Source organism: Gorilla gorilla, chromosome 20, assembly GCF_029281585.2.
Source record: "Gorilla gorilla gorilla isolate KB3781 chromosome 20, NHGRI_mGorGor1-v2.1_pri, whole genome shotgun sequence".
NCBI lineage: Eukaryota > Metazoa > Chordata > Mammalia > Primates > Hominidae > Gorilla > Gorilla gorilla.
In genome coordinates, this window is record NC_073244.2 from 14419293 (window position 1) to 14447254 (window position 27962).

Genomic DNA, 27962 nt, shown 5'->3' on the forward strand with positions numbered 1-27962 from the left:
TCCTCCTGGGCTCTCAGCTTCCTGGGGGCTGAGCTAGGAGGACGCAGTTCACACGCCCACAGGCCTCCATCCCGCCCTCCCTGATACCCACACTCACGGTCCACACTCTCCACTCGGGCGTAATTCCCGTCTTCACAGAAACTGATGTTCCCCAGGTGCAAGATCCCTGCCACGAGCTGCAGGACCAGCTGCTGGACGCTGGGCGGGATCCCAATGACCTGCATAGCACTCTGTGGGTACAATGGGGGCAGAAACTGTGCCGCGAATCCTGGCCTCCAACCTGCCTCCAGGGGCAGGCTTGAGGGACCACAGCACGGACTCAGGGAGTGAGCACCCTTGGGTCCCTATCCTACCCCTTTCAATCACTTGCTGCGTGACCTTGGGTAAGTGCCTGCACCTCTCTGGGCTTTGTTTTTTATTATATTTTTTATTTTTGAGACAGAGTGTCCCTCTGTTGCCCAGGCTGGAGTGCAGTGGCGTGATCTTGGCTCACTGCAACCTCCTCATCCCAGGTTCAAGCGATTTTCCTGCCTCTGCCTCCCGAGTAGCTGGGATTACAGTCGTGAGCGTCATGTCCGGACTGGGCTTTGGTTTCCTATTTTTTTTTTTTTAGAGTCTCACTCTTTCACCCAGGTGGGAGTGCAGTGGCGCTATCTTGGCTCACTGCAACCTCCACCTCCCGGGTTTAAGCGATTCTCCTGCCTCAGCCTCCGGAGTAGCTGGGACTACAGGCGCATGGCATCACACCCGGCTAATCTTTGTATTCTTAATAAAGACAGGGTTTCACTATGTTGGCCAGGCTGGTCTTGAACTCCTGACCTCAGGTGATCTACTTGCCTCGGCCTCCCAAAGTGCTGGGATTACAGGTGTGTGAGCCACCGTGCCTGGCCTTTTTTTTTTTTTTTTTTTTTTGAGATGGAGTCTCACTCTGTTGCCCAGGCTGGAGTGCAGTGGTGTGATCTCGGCTCACTGCAACTTCCACCTCCCGTTTTCAAGCAATTCTCCTGCCTCTGCCTCCCCAGTAGCTGGGATTACAGTCACACACCACCACACCTGGCTAATTTTTGTATTTTAAGTAGAGACGGGGTTTAACCACGTTGGCCAGGCCGGTCTCAAACTCCTGACCTTAAGTGATCCACCTGCCTCGGCCTCCCAAAGTGCTGGGATTACAGGCTTGAGCCACGTGCCTGGCCTGGGCTTTGGTTTCCTAATTTGTAACTCAGGAGGGTTTCTGGGGCTGAGGTCTGCCTGGCCGGGGACTGGAGTGGAGGCCGGTGCTCACCAGAGTCTCACCAAAGTCGCTTCTGTCGTCTGTGCCGTCCACCTGATAGGTGTCCGATTGGTTGAGGTAGTAATAGTAGTCCGGTGTCATGAGGCCCAGGTTCTGCCTTTGCTCCTGGGAGGCCCCTTCCAGCAGCTGGAGGGTGTGCCATGTTCATGCATCTGGTGCTTGCCTGGCTCAGCCCCTGTGATCCCTCATCTGCCCTGCCATGCCCCCCTAGGTGTTTACCTTCCCATTGTCCACCCCGCTGGGCTCCAGGTGGGGCTCCCTCTCCCCCGGCCCCTTCCCTGCACCTGGTAGTAGATGTGGAAGTTCCTCTCATTTTCATTTTGCATGACCACGCGGGACTTCTCCAGCAAGAAGTTGGAGATCTTGCCCCCATCTGGCTCCCCACCTCGGCTGAACTGGATCTCAAAGTACTTGCCCTGAATCCGAGAGAACCATGTCAGCACCCCAGTATCCTGGGGTGCAGGTGGGGGAAGGATTGGGGATGGGTCTTATGAGCCTTGCCTCTCTTCCCTTCTTCCTTTTTTTTTTGAGACAGGTCTGACTCTGTTGCTCAGGCTGGGGTTCAGTGGCACGATGTCGGCTCACTGCAACATCCATCTCCTGGGTTCAAGTGATTCTCCTGCCTTAGCCTCCTGAGTAGCTGGGACTACAGGCACCCGCCACCATGCCCAGCTAATTTTTGTATTTTTGGTAGAGCTAATTTTTGTATTTTTCATCATGTTGGCCAGGCTGGTCTTGAACTCCAGACCTCAAGTGATCCGCCTGTCTCAGCCTCCCAAAGTGCTGGGATTTCAGATGTGAGCCCCCACTCCCAGCCCAAGGGTATGGAATTTATTAAACCATGTCCATGTGCAGGTGTAATACTGAAGTCTATGAGATGGATATTAACATCGTCCCCATTTTATGGATGAGCAAACAGAGGAAACTCAGGAAGTTGCATAGATTTTTTTCCCCCCAGGCTACACAGCTCACAGTGATAGAATCAAACCATGAATCCAGATCTGTTTACCTATCCTGACTTTCACTGGGCCCAGCGCAGCACCCACACAAAGAACGAGTCCCAGAACTATTGTCGAAAGAAGGAATGAATGAGGGAATAAATTGGACCTGAAATGTGAATGGGAACAATGTAGCATGGCTGCAGCCGGGGGAGCATTTAAGAATGTTACACAGGGGTGTCATGGCCTCCACAGTTCTGCCAATGGGGGACTCTCTTTTGAAAGGGACCATGAGCAGGAAGTGAGTCTCCCCTTCAGGAGTAGGTATTTCTTGCTGGGTTTCCAATGGACTCTTGTCTTGGCAATACGGGTGTGTGTATGTGTGGGTGCGTGTGTAGAAAGGTCAGCACGGAGGGAGCAGCTGCTCCAAGCAGGTCTGCAGAGACTTACAAAGCGGCTGGAATTGTTGTTGCGCACGGTCTTGGCGTTGCCGAAGGCCTCGAGCAGCGGGTTGGACTGCAGGATGATATCTTTGACGTGCTGGGGCAGAGGCAGGTGGAGTGGGAAGAAGTCAGACTGAGGCAGGAGTGCAGATGGGTGGGGCTGCACTACCATGCAGGTGAGGGCGACCCAGCTCATCCTTCTGTTTTCCTCGTCTCACCTGGACCTTCTCGCCTCCACCAGACACCTTGGAGATGTAGCCCATGATATATTTGGCTGCCACTGTCTTCCCAGCTCCACTTTCTCCACTGGGGATGAATGGAGGAATAAATGATCAGTGGATGGGGAAGAGCCCTTTTTAGTGCCTGACCATTCATTCATTGAGCACCTACTGTGTGCCTGCCAGTATTCTGGGTACTGGGGATACCGTAATGAACAAGACAGATAAAATCTCTGCTCTCAGCCGGGCACGGTGGCTCATGCCTGTAATCCCAGCACTTTGGGAGCCTGAGGAGGGCGGATCACTTGAGGTCAAAAGTTTGAGACCAGCCTGGCCAACATGGTGAAACCCAGTCTCTACTAAAATACAAAAATTAGCCGGACATGGTGGTGGGCGCCTGTAATCCCAGCCACTCAGGAGGCTGAGGCGGGAGAATTGCTTGAACCTGGGAGGCAGAGGTTGCAGTGAGCTGAGGTTGTGCCACTGCACTCCAGCCTGGGTGACAGACTGAGACTCTGTCACACACACACACACACACACACACACACACTCTCTCTCTCTCTCTCTCTCTCTCTCTCTGCTCTCATAGAGCTGGCATCGATTGATTGACTGAGATGGGGTCTCACTCTGTTGCCCAGGCTGGAGTGCAATGGTGTGATCATAGCACCTGTTCCTGCCTGGAACTCCTGGGCTCAAGCAATCCTCCCTCCTCAGCCTCTTGAGTAGCTGGGGACTACAGGCGTGCACCACCGTGTCCGGCTAATTATTATCTATACAGAGACAGGATGTTGCCATGTTGCCCAGGCTGGTCTTGAACTCCTAGCCTCAAGAGATCCTCTCGCCTTGGCCTCCCAAAGTGCCAGGATTACAAGCATGAGCCACTACACCTGGCCTGAGGTGACATGTAGAGGGGACAGACAGACAATAGCAGAATGAATCAATAAAATACATCGTGAGTCAGATGGTGACAAGGAAAATAAAACAGAGTGAGGGCCGAGAGGGACAGCAGGGCTCTGTTCAGATTGGGAGTTTCAGGCAAACCTCCCTGGGGGCGGTGATGATGTTTCAGCAGGGGCCCGGGCAGCAGGGTCTGTGGCCCCCCAACTCTGTCCATACCTAATGATGACACACTGGTTCTCACAGTCGATAAGCATGTTCCGGTACATGTTGTCCGTGAGGGCGTAGATGTGTGGGGGATTCTCATACTGGGCCTGGCGGGGGAGGTCAGGTCTCAGCCCCGGGCTGGGGGCCAGGAGTCTCGGGGCTGTGCCTCCCACCCAGCCCCAGCCTCACCGCGCCCTGATAGAGGTCGATCTCACGGTCGGTGAAGTAGGGCATCTGCTTGAAGGGGTTTACAGAGATGAGCACGGAGCCGATGTAGGTCTGAGGGATGGTTAAGGGTCGTGTGGTGTCCTGGTAGGTTTTGTCCTCCCTGTCCCCTCATCCTGCCCCCACCCAGGGCTTCCTAAAACTCCATTGCTTGGAGGTGGAAGAGATGGAGATAATGGATGCACCTCGAGTCTCTTGGAAAAAACAGGGCTGGCCGGGCGCGGTGGCTCATGCCTGTAATCCCAGCACTTTGGAAGGCCGAGGCAGGCGGATCACTTGAGGTCAGGAGTTTGAGACCAGCCTGGCCAACATGGCGAAACCTTGTCTCCACTAATAATACAAAAAATTACCCGGGCATGGTGGTGCGTGCCTGTAATCCCGGCTACTTGGGAGGCTGAGGGAGGAGAATCATTTGAACCTGGGAGGCAGAGGTTGCAGCGAGCTATCGTGCCATTGCACTCCAGGCTGGGCAACAGGAGCCACTCAGTCTCAAAAACAAAACACAAAACACAAAAAGCAAAAACAAAAAAATTAGCCAGGCATGGTGACGCATGCCTATAATCCCAGCTATTTGGGAGGCTGAGGCAGGAGAATCATTTGAATCCGGGAGGTGGAGGTTGCAGTGAGCTGAGATTGTGCCACTACACTCCAGCCTGGAACCTGGGCGACAGAGCAAGACTCCGTCTCAAAAAAAAAAAAAAAAAAGAAAGGAACAAACAGGGTTGGATCCGGAATGGGGGAAATGGAACACGCTGGGGCTGAGCTTCCCCAGGACAGAGGGAGCAGTGGCAGCCACAGCTGCCCCCAACCAGAGCCCTGCTGTCACTCCATCTGTCCTTTGTCTCACCGCCTGGTGCTCTCCGGCCCATTCCTCCCTCTGCTCCTTCACCCTCCTCTCCGTCCATGGCCCAGCCATTCATTCCTTCCCTGCCTGCCCGCCCCCAGCCTTGGCCCAGGGTACGAAGATGTAGTCGTCCATGAAGCGCTTCCGGAGGTTGGCGGCGATGGCGTCTTCGGTGATCTGGGGAAGAAGCACCATGTCATCCACGCCGCTCTGCTTCACGTTGTGGCTCTGCCAGTGGAAGCGCTCCTTGCTGCCCTGGGGGGTGAGAGGGGGGTCGGGGTGAGCCCTTGCATGGGGATGCGGCACCTGGCTCACTGACGCCATCAGCTTCTGGGTTCTGTCCCACCTCCCCCGCCCCACCTCCATTCCTCCTTCCCCATCTCCAGGAGAGGCTGGCAGGGTCCAAGCCAGGCCCCCTGCCCCAGACAGAAGTTGCACTTCTCGGATCCAGTCCTCAGCCCTCTATTTTTTACTTTTTATTTTTATTTATTTATTTATTTTGAGACAGAGTCTCACTTTGTCAGTCAGGCTGGAGTGCAGTGGCGTGATCTCCGCTCACTGCAACATCCACCTCCCGGGTTCAAGCGATTCTGCCTCAGCCTCGCGAGTAGCTGGGATTACAGGTGCCCACCACCATGCCCGGCTAATTTTTAATATTTTTGGTAGAGACGGGGTTTCACCATGTTGGCCAGGCTGGTCTGGAACTCCTGACTTCAAGTGATCCACCCGCCTCAGGCTCCCAAAGTGCTGGGATTACAGGCGTGAGCCACCGCGCCCGGCCTCTTTTTTTTTTTAATTAAAAAATTTTTTAATGCCAGGTGCGGTGGCTCATGCCCGTAATCCCAGCACTTTGGGAGGTCGAGGCAGGAGGATCACTTGAGGCGAGGAGTTCGAGACCAGCCTGGGCAACATAGTGAGGCCCCGTCTCTATAAAAAAAGAAAGGAAGGAAGGAAGGAAGGAAGGAAAGAAAGAAAGAAAAAGAAAGAAAGAAATGAGATCTCAAGCCATGAAAAGACATGGAGGAAACTTAAAGGCATATCACTAAGTCAAAGAAGCCAATCTGGGGCCGGGCACAGTGGCTCATGCCTGTAATCCCAGCACTTTGGGAGGCCAAGACGGGTGGATCACCTGAGGATGAGAGTTCGAGACCAGCCTGATCAATATGGAGAAACCCCGTCTATACTAAAAATACAAAATTAGCCGGGTGTGCTGGCACATGCCTGTTATCCCAGCTACTTGGGAGGCTGAGGCAGGAGAATCGCTTGAACCTGGGAGACAGAGGTTGCAGTGAGCCGAGATTGTGCCATTGCACTCCAGCCTGGGCAACAAGAGTGAAACTCTGTCTCAAAAAAAAAAAAAAAAAAAAGGAAGCCAATCTGAAAAGGCTATATACTGTCTTATTCCAACTATAGGATATTCTGGAAAAGGCAAAACTATGAGGACAGTAAAAGATCAATGGGGCCAGACGCAATGGCTCACACCTGTAATCCCAGCACTTTGGGAGGCCGAGGCGGGAGGACTGCTTAAGGCCAGCAGTTCAAGACCAGCCTGGGCAACATAGTGAGACCCCCATCTCTACAAAAAATAGAAAAATTAGACAAGAGTGGTGGCATGTGTCTGTGGTCCTAGCTACTCTGGAAGCTGAGGTGGGAGGATCACTTGAGCCCAGGATGTGGAGGTTGCAGTGAACTGATATTTCGCCACTACACTCCATCCTGGATGACTCCATCTCAAAACAAACAAACAAAAAACCAAACAAACAACAAAAAAAGTTTTGAGACAGGGTCTCACTCTGTCACCCAGGCTGGAGTGCAGTGGTGTGATCACAGCTCCATGCAGCCTCAACTTCCTGGGCTCAAGCAATCCTTCCACCACACCACAGCCTCCCGGGTAGCTGGGACTACAGACGTACACCACCATGCCTGGATAATTTTTGTATTTTTTTGTAGAGATGGGGTCTTGCTATGTTGCCCCGGCTGGTCTTGAACTCCTGGGCTGAATGGATTATCTGTCTCAGTCCCCCAAAGTGGTGGGATTATAGGCGTGAGCTACTGCGCCCAGCCCCTCAGTCCTCTCCTTTGGTCTCTCTTTCCATCTGTCACTCCACTTAGTACCCCTCACTTCCCATGAAGGATGCCAGGCTTGGCAGGCAGGGCACAGAGTGCTTGGGGTTCTGCAGGCTGTAGGAGCAGAGTGGGGAGACCGGGCGACTTGGTGGGAAGTGGGCGCATCCCAGTTCTCATTTCCTGCCAGCCTCCCAGCCTCTCCCTTTCACATCCCCCATCCCCTCCCCAGGCCCAGGCCAGTCCCTGACTTCTCTGTGGCATTTGACCCACTGCTGCCCGGCCCCTTCCTTCTCCCTCCCACCTCTCCTCTTCTCTTGTGGTCACACATACCAGCTGGTCCCTTTGAGCTCCTCCAGGCCACCATGTGCTGTGACCTCTGCCCTCTGTGCCTGTGTATGACTTTGTTCCTCAGCTCCACCCTCTACTCCCAGCCCTGCCTCCCTGCTGCCCCTGCCGCGGCCTTCTCCTCTGTGTCCCTTCATCTTGCCCCTCAGCAGTGCCAGCACCTTCCTAGGTTGCCATTTTTTTTCTTTTCATTTCCTCTCTCAGTTTTTCTTTTTCTTTTCTTTTTTTATTTTGAGTCAGAGTCTTGTTCTGTCACCCAGGCTGGAGTGCAGTGGTGGGATCATAGCTCACTGTAGCCCTGACCTTCTGGGCTCAAGAGATCTTCCCACCTCAGCCTCCTGAGTAGCTGGGACCACAGGTGTGTGCCACCATGCCCAGCTAATATTTAAATTTTTTTTTGTATTGATGGGGTCTTGCTCTGTTGCTCAGGCTGGTCTTTAACTTCTAGCCTCAAGTGATCCTCCCACCTCAGCCTCCCAAAGTGCTGGAATTTCAGGCATGAGACACCTTGCCTGACCCAGACGACACTTTATTTAGGCCCCATGGAGGAGACTGAGGCACATGCTCTCCAAAATCTCCTCTTCCAGGAAGCCTGCCCTGGTTGCTCTCCTTTTAGCCCGACTGAATTTATCTAGTGCCTTAAACACCCTGGCTTTCTCAGGCTCACTCTGTCTCTATTCAACACATCTCTGCAAAGGAGTAGTCTGACAGACAGTAGTGATGGCAACTTGGAGCTACCCCATTTGGTGAATTGATGGTCAGATAAGATGTCTCTCCTCCTGGAAGCCCCCCATCCCCAGGCCAGGAGCTTCTGGAGACAGAGACTGGGGCTGAGTCTTTTCTCTGTCAAATGAACAGCGGACAAAGGTAAAGAAATAAACCCAGATTCAGAGCAAAAACCACCAGAGCAAACAAAGCTGGGAATTGAAGTATTTTTGTATTTTTGAGATGGGGTCTCACTGCGTTGCCCAGGCTGGATGGAGTGCAGTGGTGAGACCACGGCTCACTGCTACCTCTGCCTGCGGGGCTCAAGCGAGCCTCTCACCTCGGCCTCCTGAGTAGCTGGCACTACAGGCACACACCACTAAGCCCAGCTAATTTTTTGTATTTTTGGTAGAGACGGGGTTTCACTGTGTTGCTCAGGCTGGTCTTGAACTCCTGAGTTCAAGCGACCTTCCTGCCTCGACCTTCCAAACTGCTGGGATTACAGGCATGAGCCACCGCTCCCAGCGCGGGATTGAAGTTTTTAAAGTGGACTGTGTTTGCCAGTGGATTCCAGGGATACAGGCAGGGCACAAGCAGAAGTGTCCACGTGGGCAACTGTAAGGCAGAAGTGGAGCCAGTCTCTCCTGGGGGTACTGGGGAGCCACGGAATGTTCTTGAGGGGTGGGGGGGGCGGGTGGAGGTGCATGATCAGATTCTGGACATACTGACAGTTAGAGGTTGTTGAGGGATGCCCATGGGCATTAAATAAGCCCAGCCTTTGGCATAAGGGTAGATCTGGGTTCTGATCCTGACTGGGCGAACAGATGCTGCTGTGAGTCTCCATCGTCTCATCTATAAAAAGGAAGAGGCAGCTCCACTTCCCAGGGTTGATGAGAGGATGAACTACTCTGGGGGGACAAGGTGGGATGGGAGGCTGGTGCCCCTCCCCAAGCCTGAGTGGTCGTGAGGATAGACCGAGGCTGAGGGGCATTTGAAAGAATTAACATGACCGGGCGCGGTGGCTCACACCTGCAATCCCAGCACTTTGGGAGGCCGAGGCGGGGAGATCATCTAAGGTCGGGAGTTTGAGACCAGCCTGACCAACATGGTGAAACCCCATCTCTATTAAAAATACAAAAATTAGCTGGGCGTGGTGGCGCATGCCTGTAATCCCAGCTACTCGGGAGGCTGAGGCAGGAGAATCGCTAGAACCCAGGAGGCGGAGGTTGCGGTGAGCCCAGATTGTGCCATTGCACTCCAGCTTGGGCAACAAGAGCAAAACTCCATCTCAAAAAAAAAAAAAAAAAGTAAAGAATTAACAGTCACCGAGCACCTATACTGTGCCTGGTTTGGGGGATGTAGATGGTTGATACTGGCAGCCATCATCACACCATCTCAGTGTGGGTAGGCTCCAAGGGAAACGGAGGCTGGAGAAGTATAGCAGCTTCCTTAAGGACACTGGACTAAAGATACAGGTATTGTTTCCAAGGGTGTGGGATTTGAACCTGGGTCTATTCAACAGCAAAGAACAGGTTCTTGGCTGGGCGCGGTGGCTCACGCCTGTAATCCCAGCACTTTGGGAGGCTGAGGCGGGTGGATCACCTGAGGTCAGGAGTTCGAGGCCAGCCTGGCGAACATAATGAAACCCCATCTCTACTAAAAATACAAAAAAGTAGCCAGGTGTGGGGGTGCGCGCCTGTAATCCCAGCTACTCAGGAGGCTGAGGCAGGAGACTCGCTTGATTCTGGGAGGCAGAGGTTGCAGTGAGCCGAGATTGCACCACTGCACTCCAACCTGGGCAAACAGAGCGAGACTTGGTCTTAGAAAAAAAAAAAAAGAACAGGTTCTTGCCTCTATCTACACGCACAGGAGGCTGGGCTGGTGCTGAGAAGGATTTTTTTGTTTTGTTTTGGTTTGGTTTTTGAGACAGGGTCTCACTCTGTCTCCCAGGCTGGAGTGCAGTGGCAAGGTCATGGCTCACTGCAGCCTTGACCTCCTGGGCTCAAGTGATCCTCCTGTCTCAGCCTCCTGTGTAGCTGAGACTACAGGCACATGCCACCACGCCTGGCTAATTTTTTTTTTTTTTTTTGAGACAGAGTCTTGCTCTGTCGCCCAGGCTGGAGCACAGTGGCACGATCTCGGCTCACTGCAAGCTCCGCCTCCTGGGTTCATGCCATTCTCCTGCCTCAGCCTCCCGAGTAGCTGGGACTACAGGCGCCCGCCACCACGGCGGCTAATTTTTTGTATTTTTAGTAGAGACGGGGTTTCACTGTATTAGCCAGGATGGTCTCAATCTCCTGACCTTGTGATCCGCCTGCCTCGGCCTCCCAAAATGCTGGGATTATAGGTGTGAGCCACCGCACCTGGCCACGCCTGGCTAATTTTTAAATATTTCATAGAGACATGGTCTTGCTCTGTTGCTCAGGCTGATGTCTATAACTCCTAGGCTCAAGTGATCCTCCCACCTTGGCCTTCCAAAATGCTGGGATTACAGGTGTGAGCCACTGTGCCTGGCCTGAGAAGGGTTTTGATAAACAGCTGGGAGAAAGGGTGCACCAGCCAGGGTTAACTGTCTGGGGAAAGGTGTGGAGGTGTGGCTGCAGCAGGGACAGAGAATGGAATATGGAATGCAGGGGTAGTCAGGGCTTCAACCCCTCACACTGCTCCTGGCCTGAGTAGTCAGCATGAATTCCCTCCCTCCCTCCCTCCCTCCCTCCCTCCCTTCCTTCCCCCCTTCTTTCCTTCCTTCCTTCTTCCTCCCTCCCTCCCTTCCTTCCTCCCTCTCTCCCTCTCTTTTTCTTTCTTTCTTTCTTCTTTCTTTCTTTCGTTCTCTTTCTTCTCTCTCATTCTTCTCTCTCTTCTTTCTTCCTCTTTCTTTCCCTCCCTCCCTCCTTCCTTCTTTCCCTCCCTCCCTCTCTTCTCTTTTTTCTTTCTCTCTTTCTTTCTTCTTTCTTTCCTTCTTTCCTTCCATTTTTTCTTTCCTTCTTTCTTCCCTTCCCTTTTCCTTCCTTCCTTCCTCCTTTTTTTCTATCTTTTTTTTTGTTTGTTTGAGATGGAGTCTCGCTCTGTTGGCCAGGCTGGAGTGTAGTGGCGCGATCTTGGCTCACTGCAAAATCTACCTCCCAGGTTCAAACGATTCTTCTGCCTCAGCCTCCCGGGCAGCTGGGACTATAGGCGCGCACCACCACACCCGGCTAATTTTTGTATTTTTAGTAGAGATAAGGTTTCACCGTATTGGCCAGGCTGGTCTTGAACTCCTGACCTCGTGATCCACCCATGTCGGCCTCCCAAAGTGCTGGGATTACAGGCATGAGCCACTGCACCCGGCCCTTCCTTCCTTTTTCTTTTGTTTTTTTTTGAGATGGAGTCTTGCTCTGTCGCCCAGGCTGGAGGGCAGTGGCACAATCTCGGCTCAATGCAAGCCTCGCCTCCAGGGTTCACGCCATTCTCCTGCCCGGCTAATTTTTTTTTTTTTTTTTTTGTATTTTTAGTGGAGACGAGGTTTCACCGTGTTAGCCAGGATGGTCTTGATCTCCTGACCTCGTTATCCGCCCGCCTTGGCCTCACAAAGCACTGGGATTATAGGCATGAGCCACCGCACCGGCCCTTTCTTTCTTTTTCTTGTCTTTTTTGAGACAAGGTCTCACTCTGTCACCCAGGCTGGAGTGCACTGGTGCGATCATACCTCACTGCGGCCTCGAACTCCTGGGCCCAAGCAATCCTCCTGCCTTGACCTCCTGAGTAGCTGGGCCTGTGGGTGGAAGCCACTGGGCCCAGCTGGGAGATTTTAGTTTTGTTCAGTGTGCTAAGAGCTCAACACTTTGTTTATTTTAAAAATTTATTTACTTATTTATTTTTTTGAGGCAGGGTCTTGCTCTGTTGCCCAGGCTGGAGTGCAGTGGTGTAATCATAGCTAACTATAACCTTGACGTCCAGGCTCAAGTGATCCTCCCACCCCAGCCTCCTGAGTAGCTGGGACCACAGGCAAGTACCACTGTGCCCAGCTACTTAAATTATTTTTTTACAGATGGGATCTCCCTATGTTGCCCAGGCTGGTCTCTAACTCTTGGCTCAAGCAATCCTCCTGCCTCAGTCTCCCAGAGTGCCGGGATTACAGGCATGAGCCATGGTGCCTGGCCAAGTTAAACATTTTGGAAGCTCACTTCGTTGAAAGTCATGCCGGTGGTGGCGTTAAAAATGACCTGTAGGTGGGACTGTCATACTTGTTTACAGGTGGGAGCACCTGGTGGCTCTCCTGGGACTTCTTGGACCGCTGACCTTAGCACCTTCTTTCCTTCTTTCCTTTTTTTGTTTTGATACCGAGTCTCACTCTGTCGCCCAGGCTGGAGTGCAGTGGTGTGATCGCAGCTCACTGTAACCTCTGCCTCCCGGGTCCAAGTGATTGTCCTGTCTCAGCCTCCCGAGCAGCTGGGACTACAGGCACCTGCCACCATGCCTGGCTAATTTTTTGTATTTTTAGTATGGATGGGGTTTCACCATGTTGGTCAGGCTGGTCTCGAACTCCTGACCTCAGGTGATCCACCCGCCTCGGCCTCCCAAAGTGCTGGGATTATAGGCGTGAGCCACTGTGCCTGGCCACTTTTTTTTTTTTTTGAGACACAGTCTTGCTCTATCGCCCAGGCTGGAGTGCAGTGGTGAGATCTCAGCTCACTGCAACCTCTGCTTCCCGGATTCAAGCGATTCTCGTGCCTCAGCCTCCTGAGTACCTGGGATTATAGGCGTGCACCACCACGCCCAACTAACGTTTTGTAATTTTAGTAGAGACAGGATTTTTCTTTTTCTTTCTTTCTTTCTTTTTTTTTTGAGATGGAGTGTCTCTCTTGTTATCCGGGCTGGAGTGCAATGATGTGATCTCAGCTCACTGCAACCTTCGCCTCCCGGGTTCAAGCGATTTTCCTGCCTCAGCCTCCCTAGTAGCTGGGGTTACAGGAGCCCATCAACACGCCCAGCTAATTTTTTTGTATGTTTAGTAGAGATGGGGTTTCACTATGTTGGTCAGGCTGGTCTGGAACTCCTGACCTCAAGCGATCCACCTGCCTCAGCCTCCCAAAGTGCTGGGATTACAGGCGTGAGCCACCGCGCCTGGCTTGAGACAGGGTTTTTCTATGTTGGCCAGGCTGGTCTCAATCTCCTAGCCTCAGGTGATCCACCTGCCTTGGCTTCTCAAAGTGCTGAGATTATAGGCATGAGCCACTGCGCTTTGGCCTGACCCTAGCACTCTCATATTTGGACACACATTTTATTGTAAGGTCTTCATTACAGGCAATCACATTGATTCTTTTTGAAACTATGGGAGTTGAGTGTGTCCATTGTCTGAGGTTAATGTCGGGATTTAAAGGAGGCCTAATTAGGTGTTTTTATAAGAAGTGGGTGCTGGCCGGGCATGGTGGCTCATGCCTATAATCCCAGCACTTTGGGAGGCCAAGGTGGATGGATCACTTGAGGTCAGGAGTTCGAGACCAGTCTGGCCAACATGGTGAAACCCCGTCTCTACTAAAAATACAAAAATTAGCCAGGCGTGGTGTCAGGCGCCTGTAATCCCAGCTACTCGGGAGGCTGAGGCAGGAGAATCGCTTGAACCCAGGAGGCAGAGGTTGCTGTGAGCCAAGATTGTGCCATTGCACTTCAGCCTGGGCGACAGGAGTGAAACCCTGTCTTGAAAACAACAAAAAAAGAAGGAGGTGCTGACTGGGATGCACTGAGAGTCACTGGGGTGCGTCGGGAGATGACAGAATCCTGGGGAGCAGTGGCGTGGAGGGGTTGAAGTTGACACCCACCACAGACTGGCTGAGTAGGAACTGCCAGGGAAGTCAGAGGCAAAACCCGGACCAGGCGGGGGAGGCCCAGATGGGACGAGGGTGGGTTAGGAGCCATCGACTCAACCCTGAAGAGCGTCTGAGCTCACTGGAGACTAAGAGGGGCCCCAGGGTCAGAAGCAGGATTGGGAGGTTAGGAGGTATAGACAGGAATGAGGATATGGCTGAGAAGGGGAAGAGGGAGAGAGGCTGTGGGGGAGAAGTGGGGTCAGGGGAGCCTGTGTTTCCTGTTTTTCTTTTGTTGTTGTTGTTTTGAGACAGAGTCTCGCTCTGTCACCCAGGCTGGAGTGCAGTGGTATGATTTCGGCTTACTGCAACCTCCGCCTCCCAGGTTCAAGTGATTCTCCTGCCTCAGCCTCCCAAGTAACTGGAATTACAGGCGCCTGCCACCAAGCCAGGCTGATTTTTGTGTTTTTAGTAGAGACGGGATTTCACCATGTTGGACACGCTCATCTCGAACTCCCAACCTCAGGTGATCCGCCCACCTCAGCCTCCCACAGTGCTGGGATTACAGGCATGAGCCACCGCGTCCGGCCAGAGACAGGGATTTCACCATGTTGGCCAGGCTGGTCTGTAACTCCTGACCTCAAGTTCAAGTGATCCACCCACCTCAGCCTCCCAAAGTGCTGGGAGTACAGGCGTGAGCCACCACGCCCGGCTCATTTCATTTTCAAGATGGGGAGACCAGATGGTTGATGAGAAGAGACAATAAAAATTGTGGGCAGGTTGGGTGCAGTAGCTCACGCCTGTAATCCCAGCACTTTGGAAGGTTGACTCGGGCAGATCAACTGAGGTTGGGAGTTTGAGACCAGCCTGACCAACGTGGGGAAACCCTGTCTCCACTAAAAATACAACATTAGCCAGGTGTGGTGGCGGGCGCCTGTAATCCCAGCTACTCAGGAGGCTGAGGCAGGAGAATAGCTTGAACCTGGGAGGCAGAGGTTGTAGTGAGCCAAGATTGTGCCATTGCAAGCTAGCCTGGGCAACAAGTGCGAAACTCTGTCTCGAAATAATAATAATAATAAAAATTAAAAAATAAATAATTGTGGGCAAAGTGGCATCATTCATGGGCCTAGTGGGGCAGGAGCAGGGTCGTGAGTGGTGAGGGTCTGTTCTTTTTCTAAACAGGTATTTGGGGAGAGGCTGGGGACAGGCACAGCTGTGTCAGTGGGTGGGGACACGAGAAGTGCATTTTGTCTCTGAAGAGCTTAAGGGTGGAGATTGGATGGAAATAACAACAATAGAAAACAATGACAACAGTTAACACCTGGCCGGGTGGTGGCTCACACCTGTCATCCCAGCATTTTGGGAGGCTGAGGTGGAAGGATCACTTGAGGCCAGGTGTTTGAGACCAGCCTGGGCAACATAGTGAGACCCCCATCTCTGCAAAAAAATAAATAAATAAATAAAAATTAGCCAGGCATGGTGGTATGCGCCTGTAGTCCCAGCCACTCAGGAGGCTGAGGCAGGAGGATCACTTGAGCCCAGGAGCTCGGAGTTACAGTGAGCTGTGATTGTGGCAGCACTCCAGCCTGGATGACAGACGAAGACCCAGAAAAAAAACCCAAACACCAAACTAGCACTTATTCTGTGTACCAGGCTCCAGTCTATGTCTTTTTTTTTTTTTTTTTTTTTTTTTTGAGACGGAGTCTTGCTTTCTCGCCCAGGCTGGAGTGCAGTGGCATGATCTCGGCTCACTGCAAGCTCCGCCTCCCGGGTTCACGCCATTCTCCTGCCTCAGCCTCCCATGTAGCTGGGACTACAGGCTCCCACGGCCATGCCCAGCTAATTTTTTGTATTTTTAGTAGAGATGGGCTTTCACTGTGTTAGCCAGGATGGTCTTGAGCTCCTGATCTCATGATCCGCCCGCCTCGGCCTCCCAAAGTGCTGGGATTACAGGCATGAGCCACCGCACCCGGCCTGGTCTATGCTTTTTTAAAAAAATTTTATTTTTATTTATTTAATTTAATTAATTAATTAATTTTTGAAACAGAGTGTTGCTCTTTCGCCCCGGCTGGAGTGCAGTGGCATGATCTTGGCTCACTGCAACCTCTGCCTCCCTGGCTCAAGCGATTCTCCTGCCTCAGTTTCCCAAGTAGCTGGGATTACAGGTGCATGCCACCATGCCCAGGTAATATTTGTATTTTTTTGTAGAGACGGGGTTTCACCATGTTGCCATGTTGACCAAGCTGGTTTCGAACTCCTGACCTCAAGTGATCCACCCACCTCGGCCTCCCAAAGTGCTGGGATTACAAGCATGAGCCACCATAACTGGCCTTTATTTATTTATTTTAATATATATATTAAATAATATATGTTTACAAACAGAGATAGAGTCTCGCTATGTTGCCCAGGCTGGTCTTGAACTCCTGAATTTCAAGTAATCCTCTTGCTTCAGCCTATGAAAGTGCTAGGATTACAGGCGTAAGCCACCAGGCCGAGCCTGGTCTAAGCTTTTTATGTGAATTACTTCATCTTATCCTTTCAACACACGCTGGCTGAGGTCAGTCCTATCACTGGGTCCAATTTTTTTTTTTGAGATTGAGTCTTGCTCTGTCGCCCAGGCTGGAATGCAGTGGTACGACTTTGGCTCACTGCAACCTCCGTCTCCCAGGTTCAAGCAATTCCAGTTCTTTGCCTCAGCCTCTCAAGTAGCTGGGATTATAGGCACCCACCACTAAGCCTGCTAATTTTTGTATTTTTAGTAGAGATGGGGGTTTCACCATCTTGGCCAGGCTGGTCTTGAACTCCTGACCTTGTGATCCACCTGCCTCGGCCTCCCAAAGTGCTGGGATTACAGGCATGAGCCACCGCGCCCGGCCCACTGGGTCTATTTTTTTTTTTGAGACAGAGTCTTGCTCTGTTGCACCCAGGCTGGAGCGCAGTGGCACGATCTCAGCTCACTGCAACCTCCACCTCCTGGGTTCAAGCGATTCTCCTGCCTCAACCTCTTGAGTAGCTGGGATTACAGGCGCCTGGCTGATTTTTGTATTTTGAGTAGAGACAAGGTTTTACCACGTTGGGCACGCTCATCTCGAACTCCCAACCTCAGGTGATCCTCCCACCTCGGCCTCCCAAAGTGCTGGGATTATAGGCGTGAGCCACCGCACCCATCCTGGGTCCATTTTATAGAAGAGAAAACTACAGCACAGAGAGGTTAAGCGTCCTCTTCAAGCACACACAGCAGTGCAGAGAGGACCTTGGGGAGGACCCACGAAGCTGTCGTTCCCCAGGCCGGTCTGTATCAGAGATCGCCGGGGTTGCTGCTGAGGTCAGATGAGGATGGGGTGGGGAGAAGATGGGTCATGTCTACAATTTCCCCTTTGGGGGCCAGTGCAGGCTTCAACCTGCCAGGCCACTCAGGCTGAACTAAGACCCAAGGCCACTTCCCCTCACTGGGGTCAGCTGTGTCTGGCTAGGCCCATCAGCCCTCCTGGCTCTCCCGGCTCTGACGACTTGGTTCCTCTTCCTGCCCTTCCCCTCTTCCCTCATCTGGCAGAGTGGCCCTCTTCTCTGACCATTCTCTCCCTCTCTATCCTGCCCCAGGCACTAGAGGCCCTCAGACACTCCATGCTCCAGCCAACTGTAAAATCACAGGCTGGGCCGGGCGCGGTGGCTCACACCTGTAATCCCAGCACTTTGGGAGGCCGAGGTGGGCGGATCACGAGGTCAGGAGATCGAGACCATCCTGGCTAACACGGTGAAACCCCATCTCTACTAAAACTACAAAAAATTAGCCAGGTGCGGTGGCGGGCGCCCGTAGTCCCAGCTACTCGGGAGGCTGAGGCAGGAGAATGGCGTGAACCCGGGAGGCGGAGCTTGCAGTGAGCTGAGATAGTGCCACTGCAGTCTGGCCTGGGTGACAGAGTGAGACTCCGTCTCAAAAAAAAAAAAAAAAAAGAAAAGAAAAAAAATTAATCACAGGCTGTTTGCATCAAAGGGAGAGAGGATTTTGCTCAAGTGAATATCGTGTGGGGAGGATAGTCGAGAATTTTGGCATGTGATGGATTGGGGTCAAGGCCTGGCTTGACAGTTGACTGACTGTGTGACTCTGGGGAGGTCACTTCTCTTCTCCAAGCCTCAATTTCTCCTCTTTGCAAGTGGATTTGGCCGCGCACGGTGGCTCACGCCTGTAATCCCAGCACTTTCGGAGGCAAGGCAGGCAGATCACTTGAGGTCAGGAGTTCAAGACCAGCCTGGCCAACATGGTGAAACCTCGTCTTTACTAAAAATACAAAAATTAGCCTGGCGTGGTGGCGGGTGTCTGTAGTCTTAGCTATCCGGGAGGCTGAGGCAGGGGAATTGCTTGAACCTAGGAGGTGGAGGTTGCAGTGAGCCAAGATTACGTCATTGCACTCCAGCCTGGGCAACAGAGCGAGATTCCATCTCAACAACAACAAATAACCAAATGGATTCCATAATGACCCTTGTGTGGGGTCTCTGAAACGAGTACAGGAGCGAACAAAGAGAAAAAATGTGCCGAGATGCCTCAGGAAATGTCATCTGTGACCTTGAGAGGATTTAAGGCATCAGTGTTGGACAGAAAGCCTGGTCAATACATACTTGTTGAATGAATGAATGAATGAATGAAGTCCCATTGGGATGAGACTGCCCCCTGCCCTGTCTCCCAGATATCTCTGTCATTCTGTGGCCTCCAAGTCTCCATGGGTCAAGTCAAAACTGTTTGTTTGTAAGTCTCTTCCTTGGGGGTGGGGATGCAACGAAGAGCTTGTGGTCACAGTTGACCACAAGCTGAATATGACTCAACCTGCTGGAGCTCTTGTGAAAGGCAGTCAGGGGCTTGAGGTGGGTGGGGTAGGAAGGACGGGTAGCTTCTTCCTTCAGCTCTTCAGAGAGGTCTCTCTACCCCAAGGCAGAAGGCAGAACTAGGGCAGGCGGGGACAACCTTCCTGGTATCACACCAGGGAGGGGCTGTTTGTGGTGAAGGTGATGGTGCCTCTGGGGCTGGGGGATGTGTGCCATGGAGGGAACACACTTCCTGGGCCCCTACTGTGCATGGAGGTAGGTGGAGACCAGGCTTAGGTGGACCAGGCCCAGAACCTGCCCTTGGGGGGCTCGGTGTTCCCCAAGTGGTGTCTCAGTTGCCCAGAGGAGACCATGGCTGGAAGGTACTGTGGAGAGGTGAGAGGGCTTCCTGTAGAAGGCACATCTTGCAACATGAACTTTCCAGGCAGCATCAGTGGTGGCTGCAAGAGACATCAGCCAGAGAGGCCTTGGGTGTGCGGTGGACACCAGGATTCTAGTCTGTTTGGAATGGAGGGTCATGGTCCTGGAGGGATAGACAGCCCAGGCCATGTGGGGTCAGCACATAGTCCTGCTGGCCTCTCATCGCTTAGGAGGACAGGAGGCTGTGGTCAAGGTGCCTGTTATTTTTTTTGGACAGAGTCTTGTTCTGTTGCCTAGGCTGGAAGGCAGTGGTTTGATATCACTGCAGCCTTGACCTCCCAGGCTCAAGCAATCCTCCTGCCTCAGCCTCCTGAGTAGCTGGGACCACAGGTGCACACCACCACACCTGGCTAATATATTTTTTTTTTTTGAGATGGAGTCTCACTCTGTTGTTCAGGCTGGAGTGCAGCGGCATGATCTAGGCTTGCTGCAACCTCTGCCTCCCAGGTTCAAGTGATTCTCCTGCCTCAGCCTCCCAAGTAGCTGGGATTACAGGCGTGCACAACGCCTGGCTAATTTTTGTATTTTTAGTAGAGACCAGGTTTCATCATGTTGGCCAGGCTGGTCTCGAACTCCTGACCTCAGGTGATCCACTCATCTCGGCCTCCCAAAGTGCTGGGATTATAGGCATGAGCCACTGCACCCAGCCACATTTTTTTTTTTTTTATTTGAGATGGAGTCTCGCTCTTGTTGCTCAGTCTGTGAGTGCAGTGGCGTGACCTTGGCTCAACCTCTGCCTCCCAGGTTCAAGCAATTCTCCTGCCTTAGCCTCCTGAGTAGCTGGGATTACAGGTGCACGCCACCACACCTGGCTAATTTTTGTGTTTTTAGTAGAGACAGGGTTTCACCATGTTGGCCAGGCTGGTCTTGAACTCCTGACCCCAAGTGATCTGCCCACCTTGACCTCCCAAAGTGCTGGAATGACGGGCACTGGGATGAGCCACCGCACCCAACCACATTTTTTTTTTTTTTTTTAAATAGAGACAAAGTCTAACTATGTTGCTTAGGCTGGTCTCAAACTCCTGGACTGCTGATCCTCTTGCCTTGGCCTCCCAAAGCGCTGGAATTACAGGTGCAAGCCGCTGTGCCCAGCCAAGATGGCTGTTAATAGTGTGGCCTTGGGAGTCACCGAGTCAAAATCCTCTTTCATTTTAGATTGTATGGGCAGCTCACCTAACCTCTCTGCCTCAGTTTCCTCATTTGGAAAATGGGAACATCGAGGGGTGCAAATCTCACAGGCTGCTCTGCAGATTCAACGAAGCAAAGGTTGTCCAGTGTAAATGCTAGCGTTCCTCACTGTCCCCATCAATGGTGGCCATGAGCTGGCCAGGAGGAAGGGCTGGAGGAGGGAGCTTTTGCAATTCACCCCATGGGCTCCAGGCTGTCTGCTTTTTCTGGGCGTGATGAGCAAGAGCTCTAGATTGAAGACAGCAACCAAACAGCCACTTCCTTCCTCACCCAGGTCCTGCGAGCTGTGGTTGCCGGGAGGAGAGCTAAGCCTCCATAGCTGCTTCTGGAGCCAGCTCTCAGCTCCCAGACCCTGCCCTGGTGCCTGAGGGTGGCCCTGGAGCCTTGCCCCCAGCTCAGTGGGGCTCTGGGGCCACACCCTGCGTCCATGCACTGTGCAAACAACATTCTCACCTCCAAAGGCTCCATCCCTCAGGGGAGCAGGGGGACTGGACTCTGTTTCTTTTCTTTTCTCTCTCTCTCTTTTTTTTTTTAGATAGAATCTCACTCTGTTGCCCAGGCTGGAGTGCAGTGGCATGATCTTGGCTCACTGCAACCTCCACCTCCTGGGTTCAAGCGATTCTCCTGCCTCAGCCTCCCGAGTAGCTGGGACTACAGGCGCCTGCCACCATGCCCGGCTAATTTTTTTTTTTTGTATTTTTGTATTTTTGTATTTTTATTGTTTTGAGATGGAGTCTTGCTCTTTCACCCAGGCTGGAGTGCAGTGGCGCCATCTCGGCTCACTGCAAGCTCCGCCTCCCAAGTTCACGCCATTCTTCTGCCTCAGCCTCCCAAGTAGCTGGGACTACAGGCGCCCGCCACCACGCCTGGGTAATTTTTTGTATTTTTAGTAGAGGCGGGGTTTCGCTATGTTAGCCAGGATGGTCTCGATCTCCTGACCTCATGAGCCACCCGCCTCGGCCTCCCAAAGTGCTGGGATTATAGGTGTAAGCCACCGCGTCCAGCCCCTGTATTTTTAGAGAGGGGGTTTCACCGTGTTAGCCAGGATGGTCTCGATCTCCTGACTTCGTGATCCGCACACCTTGGCCTCCTAAAGTATTGGGATTACAGGCGTGAGCCACCGCGCCTGGCCTTTGTATGTGGGGACCCTTGTCTTTCTGGAGCTGGGCTCTTTGTCTCGTTGCTGGAGATTGCTGACAATCGGTGGCTACCACCTCAAACATCTCCACGCAGAAGCTGGAGCTGGGGAACCCTGGTCTTGTCCCTCCTGCTTTTTGGGGAAGATCCTCTGGGATGTGGTCCCCAACCCCCAAGACAGAAACCTGCCTGTCTCTGATTCATTGTTACGTTCACTCTTTGCATCCAATCAATTACGGGCATTTTTTTTTTTTTTTTTCCCTCTGAGACAGAGTCTCGCTTTGTTGCCCAAGCTGGAGTGTAGTGGTGCGATCTCAGCTCACTGCAACCTCTGCCTCTTGGGTTCAAGCGATTCTGCTGCCTCAGCCTCCCGAGTAGCTGGGATTACAGGCACATGCCACCCCGCTTGGCTAATTTTTGTATTTTTAGTAGAGATGAGGTTTCACCATGTTGGCCACACTGGTCTCGAACTCCTGACCTCAAGTGATCCACCTGCCTCGGCCTCCTAAAGTGCTGAGATTACAGGTGTGAGCCACTGTGCCCATGCCCAGTTAGTGGTCTTACTGATTCTTTCTCCTAAATTCCTTTTGACTCCCAGCCTTTCCTGTCCATCCTCATGGCCACTGATTCTGGACCCAGCAGCCACTTCACTGGTCTCCCTGCTTTGTGGCTGTATCTTATTTATTTGTTTAGAAACAGTCTGTCTCTGTTGCTCAGGCTGGAGTGCAGTGGGGCCATCACAGCTCACTGCAGCCTGGAACTCCTGGGCTCAAGCGATCTTCCCACCTCAGCTTCCCAATTAGCTGGTACTACAGGTCCATGCCACCATGCCTGGCTAACTTTTAAATGCTTTGTAGAGATGGGGTATTGCCATGTCTCCCAGACTGGTCTCGAACATCTGGCCTCAAGTGATCTTCCCACCTCCGTCTTCCAAACTGTTGGGATTACAGGCATGAGCCATTATTCCTGGCCCTGTGACTGTACCTTAGAAACAATCACTATTGGCCAGGTGTGGTGGCTCACGCCTATAATCCCAGCACTTTGGGAGGCTGAGGCGGGCAGATCACGAGGTCAGGAGATCGAGACCATCCTTGCTAACACGGTGAAACCCCGTCTCTACTAAAAAAATAGAAAAAATTAGCCGGGCGTGGTGGCGGGTGGCTGTAGTCCCAGCTACTCGGGAGGCTGAGGCAGGAGAATGGCATGAACCTAGGAGGTGGAGCTTGCAGTGAGCCAAGATCATGCCACTGCACTCCATCCTGGGTGACAGAGCAAGACTCTGTCTCAAAAAAAAAAGAAGAGACAATCATATTATCCTCACATCACCACCATCACCAACCAAAGGCAACCAGTGAACGTCTTCACTCTCTCTCCTACCCTTCTCAAGGACAAACAGAAACTGCTGATAACTCCAATACCATCATGACTAGCCAATGTCAGACAGGTCCCATGAGCAATTCCAGCATCAGCCTTCCTTACATTCTCCCACTATCACCACCACCACCACCACGCTATAATAACCAACCACCATCTAGTCATCGGCCAGGCACAGTGGCTCACACCTGTAATCTCACACTTTGGGAGGCCAAAGCAGGTGGATCACTTGAGGTTAGGAGTTGGAGACCAGCCTGGCCAACATGGCGAAACCCCGTCTCCACTAAAAGCACAAAAATTAGCTGGGTGTGGTGGCGGGTGCTTGTAATCTCAGCTACTTGGGAGGCTGAGGCACGAGAATTGCTTGAAACCAGGAGGCGGAGGTTGCAGTGAGCCGAGATTGCACCACTGCACTCCAGCCGGGGTGACAGAGCGAGACTCTGTCTCAGAAACAAAACAAACAAAAAAGCAATACTAGCCATCAACAACCACACATAACCAACTACCATTAGCAACCACAGAAAGCAGCAGTCACCAGTCCTATCCTGTTCAAAAACCAACATTGAACCAGCACCACCATTGCTGATCATCATCTTACCAGAAACCAACAATAAACTACCAGCAGCAAATGAACGCTGCTACCAACACCTTTCCTCTCCAAATAACAGCAACCACCGACCGTCATCATTCCACCGGTCACCAAGCATCTCCGGCATTTCCAGCTGAAAACAGTCCGCCACCAACGAACAACATTAAACACCAACCGCCACCACCACCAGCCCACCTGCAAGAGCCATTATCACCACGAACCTGCAACAAGAAACAGCCACAACCACAACCAACAACCCAGCAATGACCACCTGCAGCAACTCCTCCCCAATTACCACGATCGTCACCTACGTCCATCCTCATTGCTGAATCCAGAAATGAATGGACATCCCAGCTAATGGCAGCTACCATGGATCAAGTGCATGTTATGTGCTCTGTAAAGCAATGGTCCCCAACATTTTTGGCACCAGAGACCGGTTTAATGGAAAACAATTTTTCCATGGACCATGGAGCAGGGCATTAGATTTTCTTTTCTTTCTTTTCCTTTCTTTATTTCTTCTTTTTCTTTCTTTCTTTCTTTCTTTCTTTCTTTCTTTCTTTCTTTCTTTCTTTCTTTCTCTCTTTCTTTCTTTCTTTCTATCTTCCTTTCTCTTTCTCTTTCTTTCTCTTTCTTTCTTTCTTTCTCTCTCTCTTTCTTTTTTTTTTTTTTTGAGATGGAGCCTCTCTCTGTGGCCCAGGCTGGAGTGCAGTGGCATGATCTCGTCTCATTGCAACCTCTGCCTCCTGGGTTCAAGTGATTCTCCTATCTCAGGCTCCTGGGTAGCTGGGGTTACAGGCGCGCACCACCACGACTGGCTAATTTTTGTATTTTTAGTAGAGACAGGGTTTTGCCATGTTGGCCAGGCTGGTCTTGAACTCTTGACCTCAGGTGATCCGCCCACCTCGGCCTCCAAAAGTGTTGAGATTACAGGCATGAGCCACTGCACCCTGCCAACGGCATTAGATTTTCTTTTTCTTTTCTTTTTTTTTGAGACGGAGTCTGGCTCTGTCGCCGATGCTGGAGTGCAATGGTGTGATCTTGGCTCACTGCAACCTCCACCTCCCGGGTTCAAGCGATTCTCCTGCCTCAGCCTCCCGAGTAGCTAGGAGTACAGGCACGTGCCACCACACCCAGCTCATTTTTGTATTTTTAGTAGAGAGGGGTCTCACCACGTTGGCCAGGATGGTTTCTATTTCTTGACTTCGTGATCCGCCCGCCTCGGCCTCCCAAAGTGCTAGGATTACAGGTGTGAGCCGCCGCGCCCGGCCGGGCATTTGATTGTCATAAGCAGCATGCAACCTGGATCCCTCGTGTGCGCAGTTCACAACAGGGTTTGCGATCCTATGAGAATCTAATGGCGCCCCCGAGAATCTGAGAGGAGGTGGAGCTCAGGCTCGCTTGCCTGCCACTCATCTCCTGCTCTGTGACCCGATAGGGCTCATGGTTCCTAACAGACCATGGCCCGATAGCAGTCCGTGGCCCCGGGGGTTGGGGACCCCTGTTGTAAAGGACTTCAGAAATATTGTTTCATTGAATCCTTCAGCCATCTTCCTGGCATTCACCACTCCTCCAGGAAGATTTCAGCATCCCCAGACAGAGGTGGGTGTCATTTTTTTCTCTTCTATCATCCTCTGCGATACGGGTGGCCCCTCCCAGACCTTGTCTGCCAAGCCGACTGTTGACTAAGCATTTTCAGAGGGCTTCCTTGGGGAGGGGTTGCCTTTCTTTCAAGTAGCAAATCACTTCCTGTGTTCTTTTGATCAAAGCCCTGCCCATCCCAGGACCTGAGCCTCCCTGGCTTGCTTCTCATCTTGGAAGAATTCCCACCCCAACAGTCTCAGAGCTCCAGCTGATGGTTTGGGTGTGAATTCCGGGATGCCCAATTTCTCATCAGCTTTCCTTTTTTGAGACGGAGTGTGCTCTGTCACCCAGGCTGGAGTGCAGCAGCAGGATCTCAGCTCACTGCACCCTCCGCCTCCTGGGTTCAAGTTATTCTCTTGCCTCAGCCTGATAAGTAGCTGGGATTACAGGTGTGTGCCACCACGCCCGGTTAATTTTTTGTATTTCTTAGTAGAGACGAGGTTTCACCACGTTGGCCAGGCTGGTCTCGAACACCTGACCTCAAGTGATCTACCCGCCTCAGCCTCCTAAAATGCTGGGATTACAGGCGTGAGCCACTGTCCCTGGCCCTCACTGGCTTCCTGAAAGAAGGTGTTGTCTCTCAGACTAACACCACCTCTGCCTCTTGCCCTATGTCCCTGACTCCACCCTAGTAAGCTGTACCTGCCAAGAATCCTGCAGTGGCGGCTGTCACAGCCACATGCTCTCATCCTCACTGACTGAATGACGAGAAATGAAAGCTGAAGTGGTCTACACAGCAGAGAGCTGTGGGGTGGGGTTTATAGTCAGCCCTGGCCACCTCTTACTTTGCGTCTTATGGTGGTACGATGCTGCTAGGAATAGCGCCATGATCACGACAGTCTCCCCATTGCTATCATCGACAGACCTCAAACTCGACAGGCAGGAACACCTCTGGCTGCCATCCTCCTCTTGGGATAAGGGATGGCCACCAAAGGGTGGCATGGACGTATTCAGCCTCTCCTGCCTCTGCTGCAGCCACACCGCCCATCACCGGCACAGGGAGGGCGTCAATCCACCCCATCGCTTGTTAGACATAGCTTCCCATCTCAGCTGAGGACTCTGTGGCAGAACCCACAGACCTTGAGAATGTTGCAACTGAAAGACCCCTGAAGAGCAACTTCCGCATCTAGACGGATTTCCAAATATGACATCTGTGGGAACCGGGGCCAAGAGAGGGGAAGTGACTAGCCCAAGGCTACACAGGGAGACGAGGGACTGGGCTGGACTGGGAAAGGGCTCCCTTAATTTGCAAGCAAAGGAGGCTATGTCCTTGTCCCTGCAGACTCTGTGATTCTCCCTGGGCCACCTTCTGTCTTCCAGGTCCTGCCCTATCCTTGGATCCAGGGATACCACCCTGGCATCCCCACCACCTACAGATGGGAGCTTTCTCCCTGGTAAAGGATGCTGGAGGCACCTGAGCTGCACTGAGAGACACCCCACCCCCACAGAAGTCCACCATGCCCCTCCCCTCACCCCAATTTCTGATGGTCATTTTCAGGACACCTCCACCTGGCTGGTGTCCCTCATCTTTGCACTTCCAGATCCCACCCTTGAAGGACTTACCATTGTGGGGGGCTGGTGTCTGGGCTCCTGGAGGCACCTGAATGGGTCGTGATGGAGGTGCAGGTTCAGGGGGATCTTGGGGGTGGCTTGGGCATGGCCCTGCTTCTGCCCGTTCACCGGACTCCCGGCTTTAGTTCCTCTTACAACAGCCCCTTCTCACTTCCTTTGGCGGGAGGGGCCGAGGCCATGGGGGAGGGAAGCTGGGTGTGGAGGGGGGCGGGGAGCTGGCTGTTTGGGGCTCTGAGCCTGAAGGGAGGGGTCAGAACTTGATGGCAGCCACTACTGGACCTCAGAGGCCTCTTCCCCAACTCCTTGGGGACAGGGCTGCTGCAGGAACATTTGGGTCAGCTGGCTGCAGGACGAACCACCTCTTTTCAGGGCAATTCAGGAAGCATTTGGGCTTCCCGGGTCTCTTTTTAAAACCAAGGAAGGGGCCCAGGGGAGGTGGCTCACGCCTGTAATCCCAGTACTTTGGGGGGCCAAGGTTGGAGGATCGCTTGAGTCCAGGAGTTCGAGACCAGCCTGGGCTATATAGCATGACCCCATCTCTACAAAAAATGAAAAGAAAAGAAAATTAGCTGGGCATGGTGGCATGAGCCTGCAGTCCCAGCTACTCAGGAGGCTGAGGTGGGAGGATCGCTTGAACCTGGGAGGTGGAGGCCTCAGTGAGCCGTGATTGCGCCACTGCACTCCAGCCTGGGCGAAAGAGTGAGACCCTGTCTCTAAAAACAAACCAGAAAAAACCAAAAAACCAAAAAAACAAAAACAGGGAAGGGTGCCTTCTTCAGCTGTGTCTGCTCTGGGCATCCCTGGGCAACCTCCTTCATTATTATTATTGTTATTATTTTGAGACGGAGTCTAGCTCTGTCACCCAGGCTAGAATGCAGTGGTGCAATCTCAGCTCACTTTAATTTCCGCCTCCTGGGTTCAAGCGATTCTCCTGCCTCAGCCTCCTGAGTAGCTGGGATTACAGGTGCCCACCACCACATGTGGCTAATTTTTGTATTTTTAGTAGAGACGGAGTTTCGCCATGTTGGCCAGGCCGGCCTTGAACTCCTGACCTCAGGTGATCCTCCCAACTCGGCCTCCCAAAGTGCTGGGATTACAGGCATAAGCCACCGCACCCGGCCCAACTTCCCTCTTTAGATGATCCTCAGAAGTCACACGTGTTTGTGTGCAGAAGTGGAGGGTACTGGGAAGCAGGTGCATCTGAAAGGTCCCTGACTTTGGATGTCACATCTAGATTTAACAGCCTCCAGTTTGGCT

The 27962-nt window shown here is 52.4% G+C and overlaps 1 protein-coding gene across 1 annotated transcript in view; it reads right to left on the reverse strand.

Moving 5' to 3' along the window:
- The window catches only part of MYO1F (myosin IF), a 56996-nt gene extending 30148 nt beyond the window's left edge, over window positions 1–26848 (reverse strand). Inside the window, exons 1-9 of the mRNA XM_055371536.2 lie at window positions 26697–26848; window positions 5181–5318; window positions 4184–4273; window positions 4007–4101; window positions 2891–2978; window positions 2680–2769; window positions 1576–1707; window positions 1283–1417; window positions 98–230 (exon numbers count right to left, since the gene is read on the reverse strand). Coding sequence (XP_055227511.1) covers window positions 98–230; window positions 1283–1417; window positions 1576–1707; window positions 2680–2769; window positions 2891–2978; window positions 4007–4101; window positions 4184–4273; window positions 5181–5318; window positions 26697–26699 — 904 coding nt within the window. The 5' untranslated portion in view covers window positions 26700–26848. The remainder of the gene's footprint in view (window positions 1–97; window positions 231–1282; window positions 1418–1575; window positions 1708–2679; window positions 2770–2890; window positions 2979–4006; window positions 4102–4183; window positions 4274–5180; window positions 5319–26696) is intronic.
- Between the last annotated feature and the right edge of the window lie 1114 nt (window positions 26849–27962).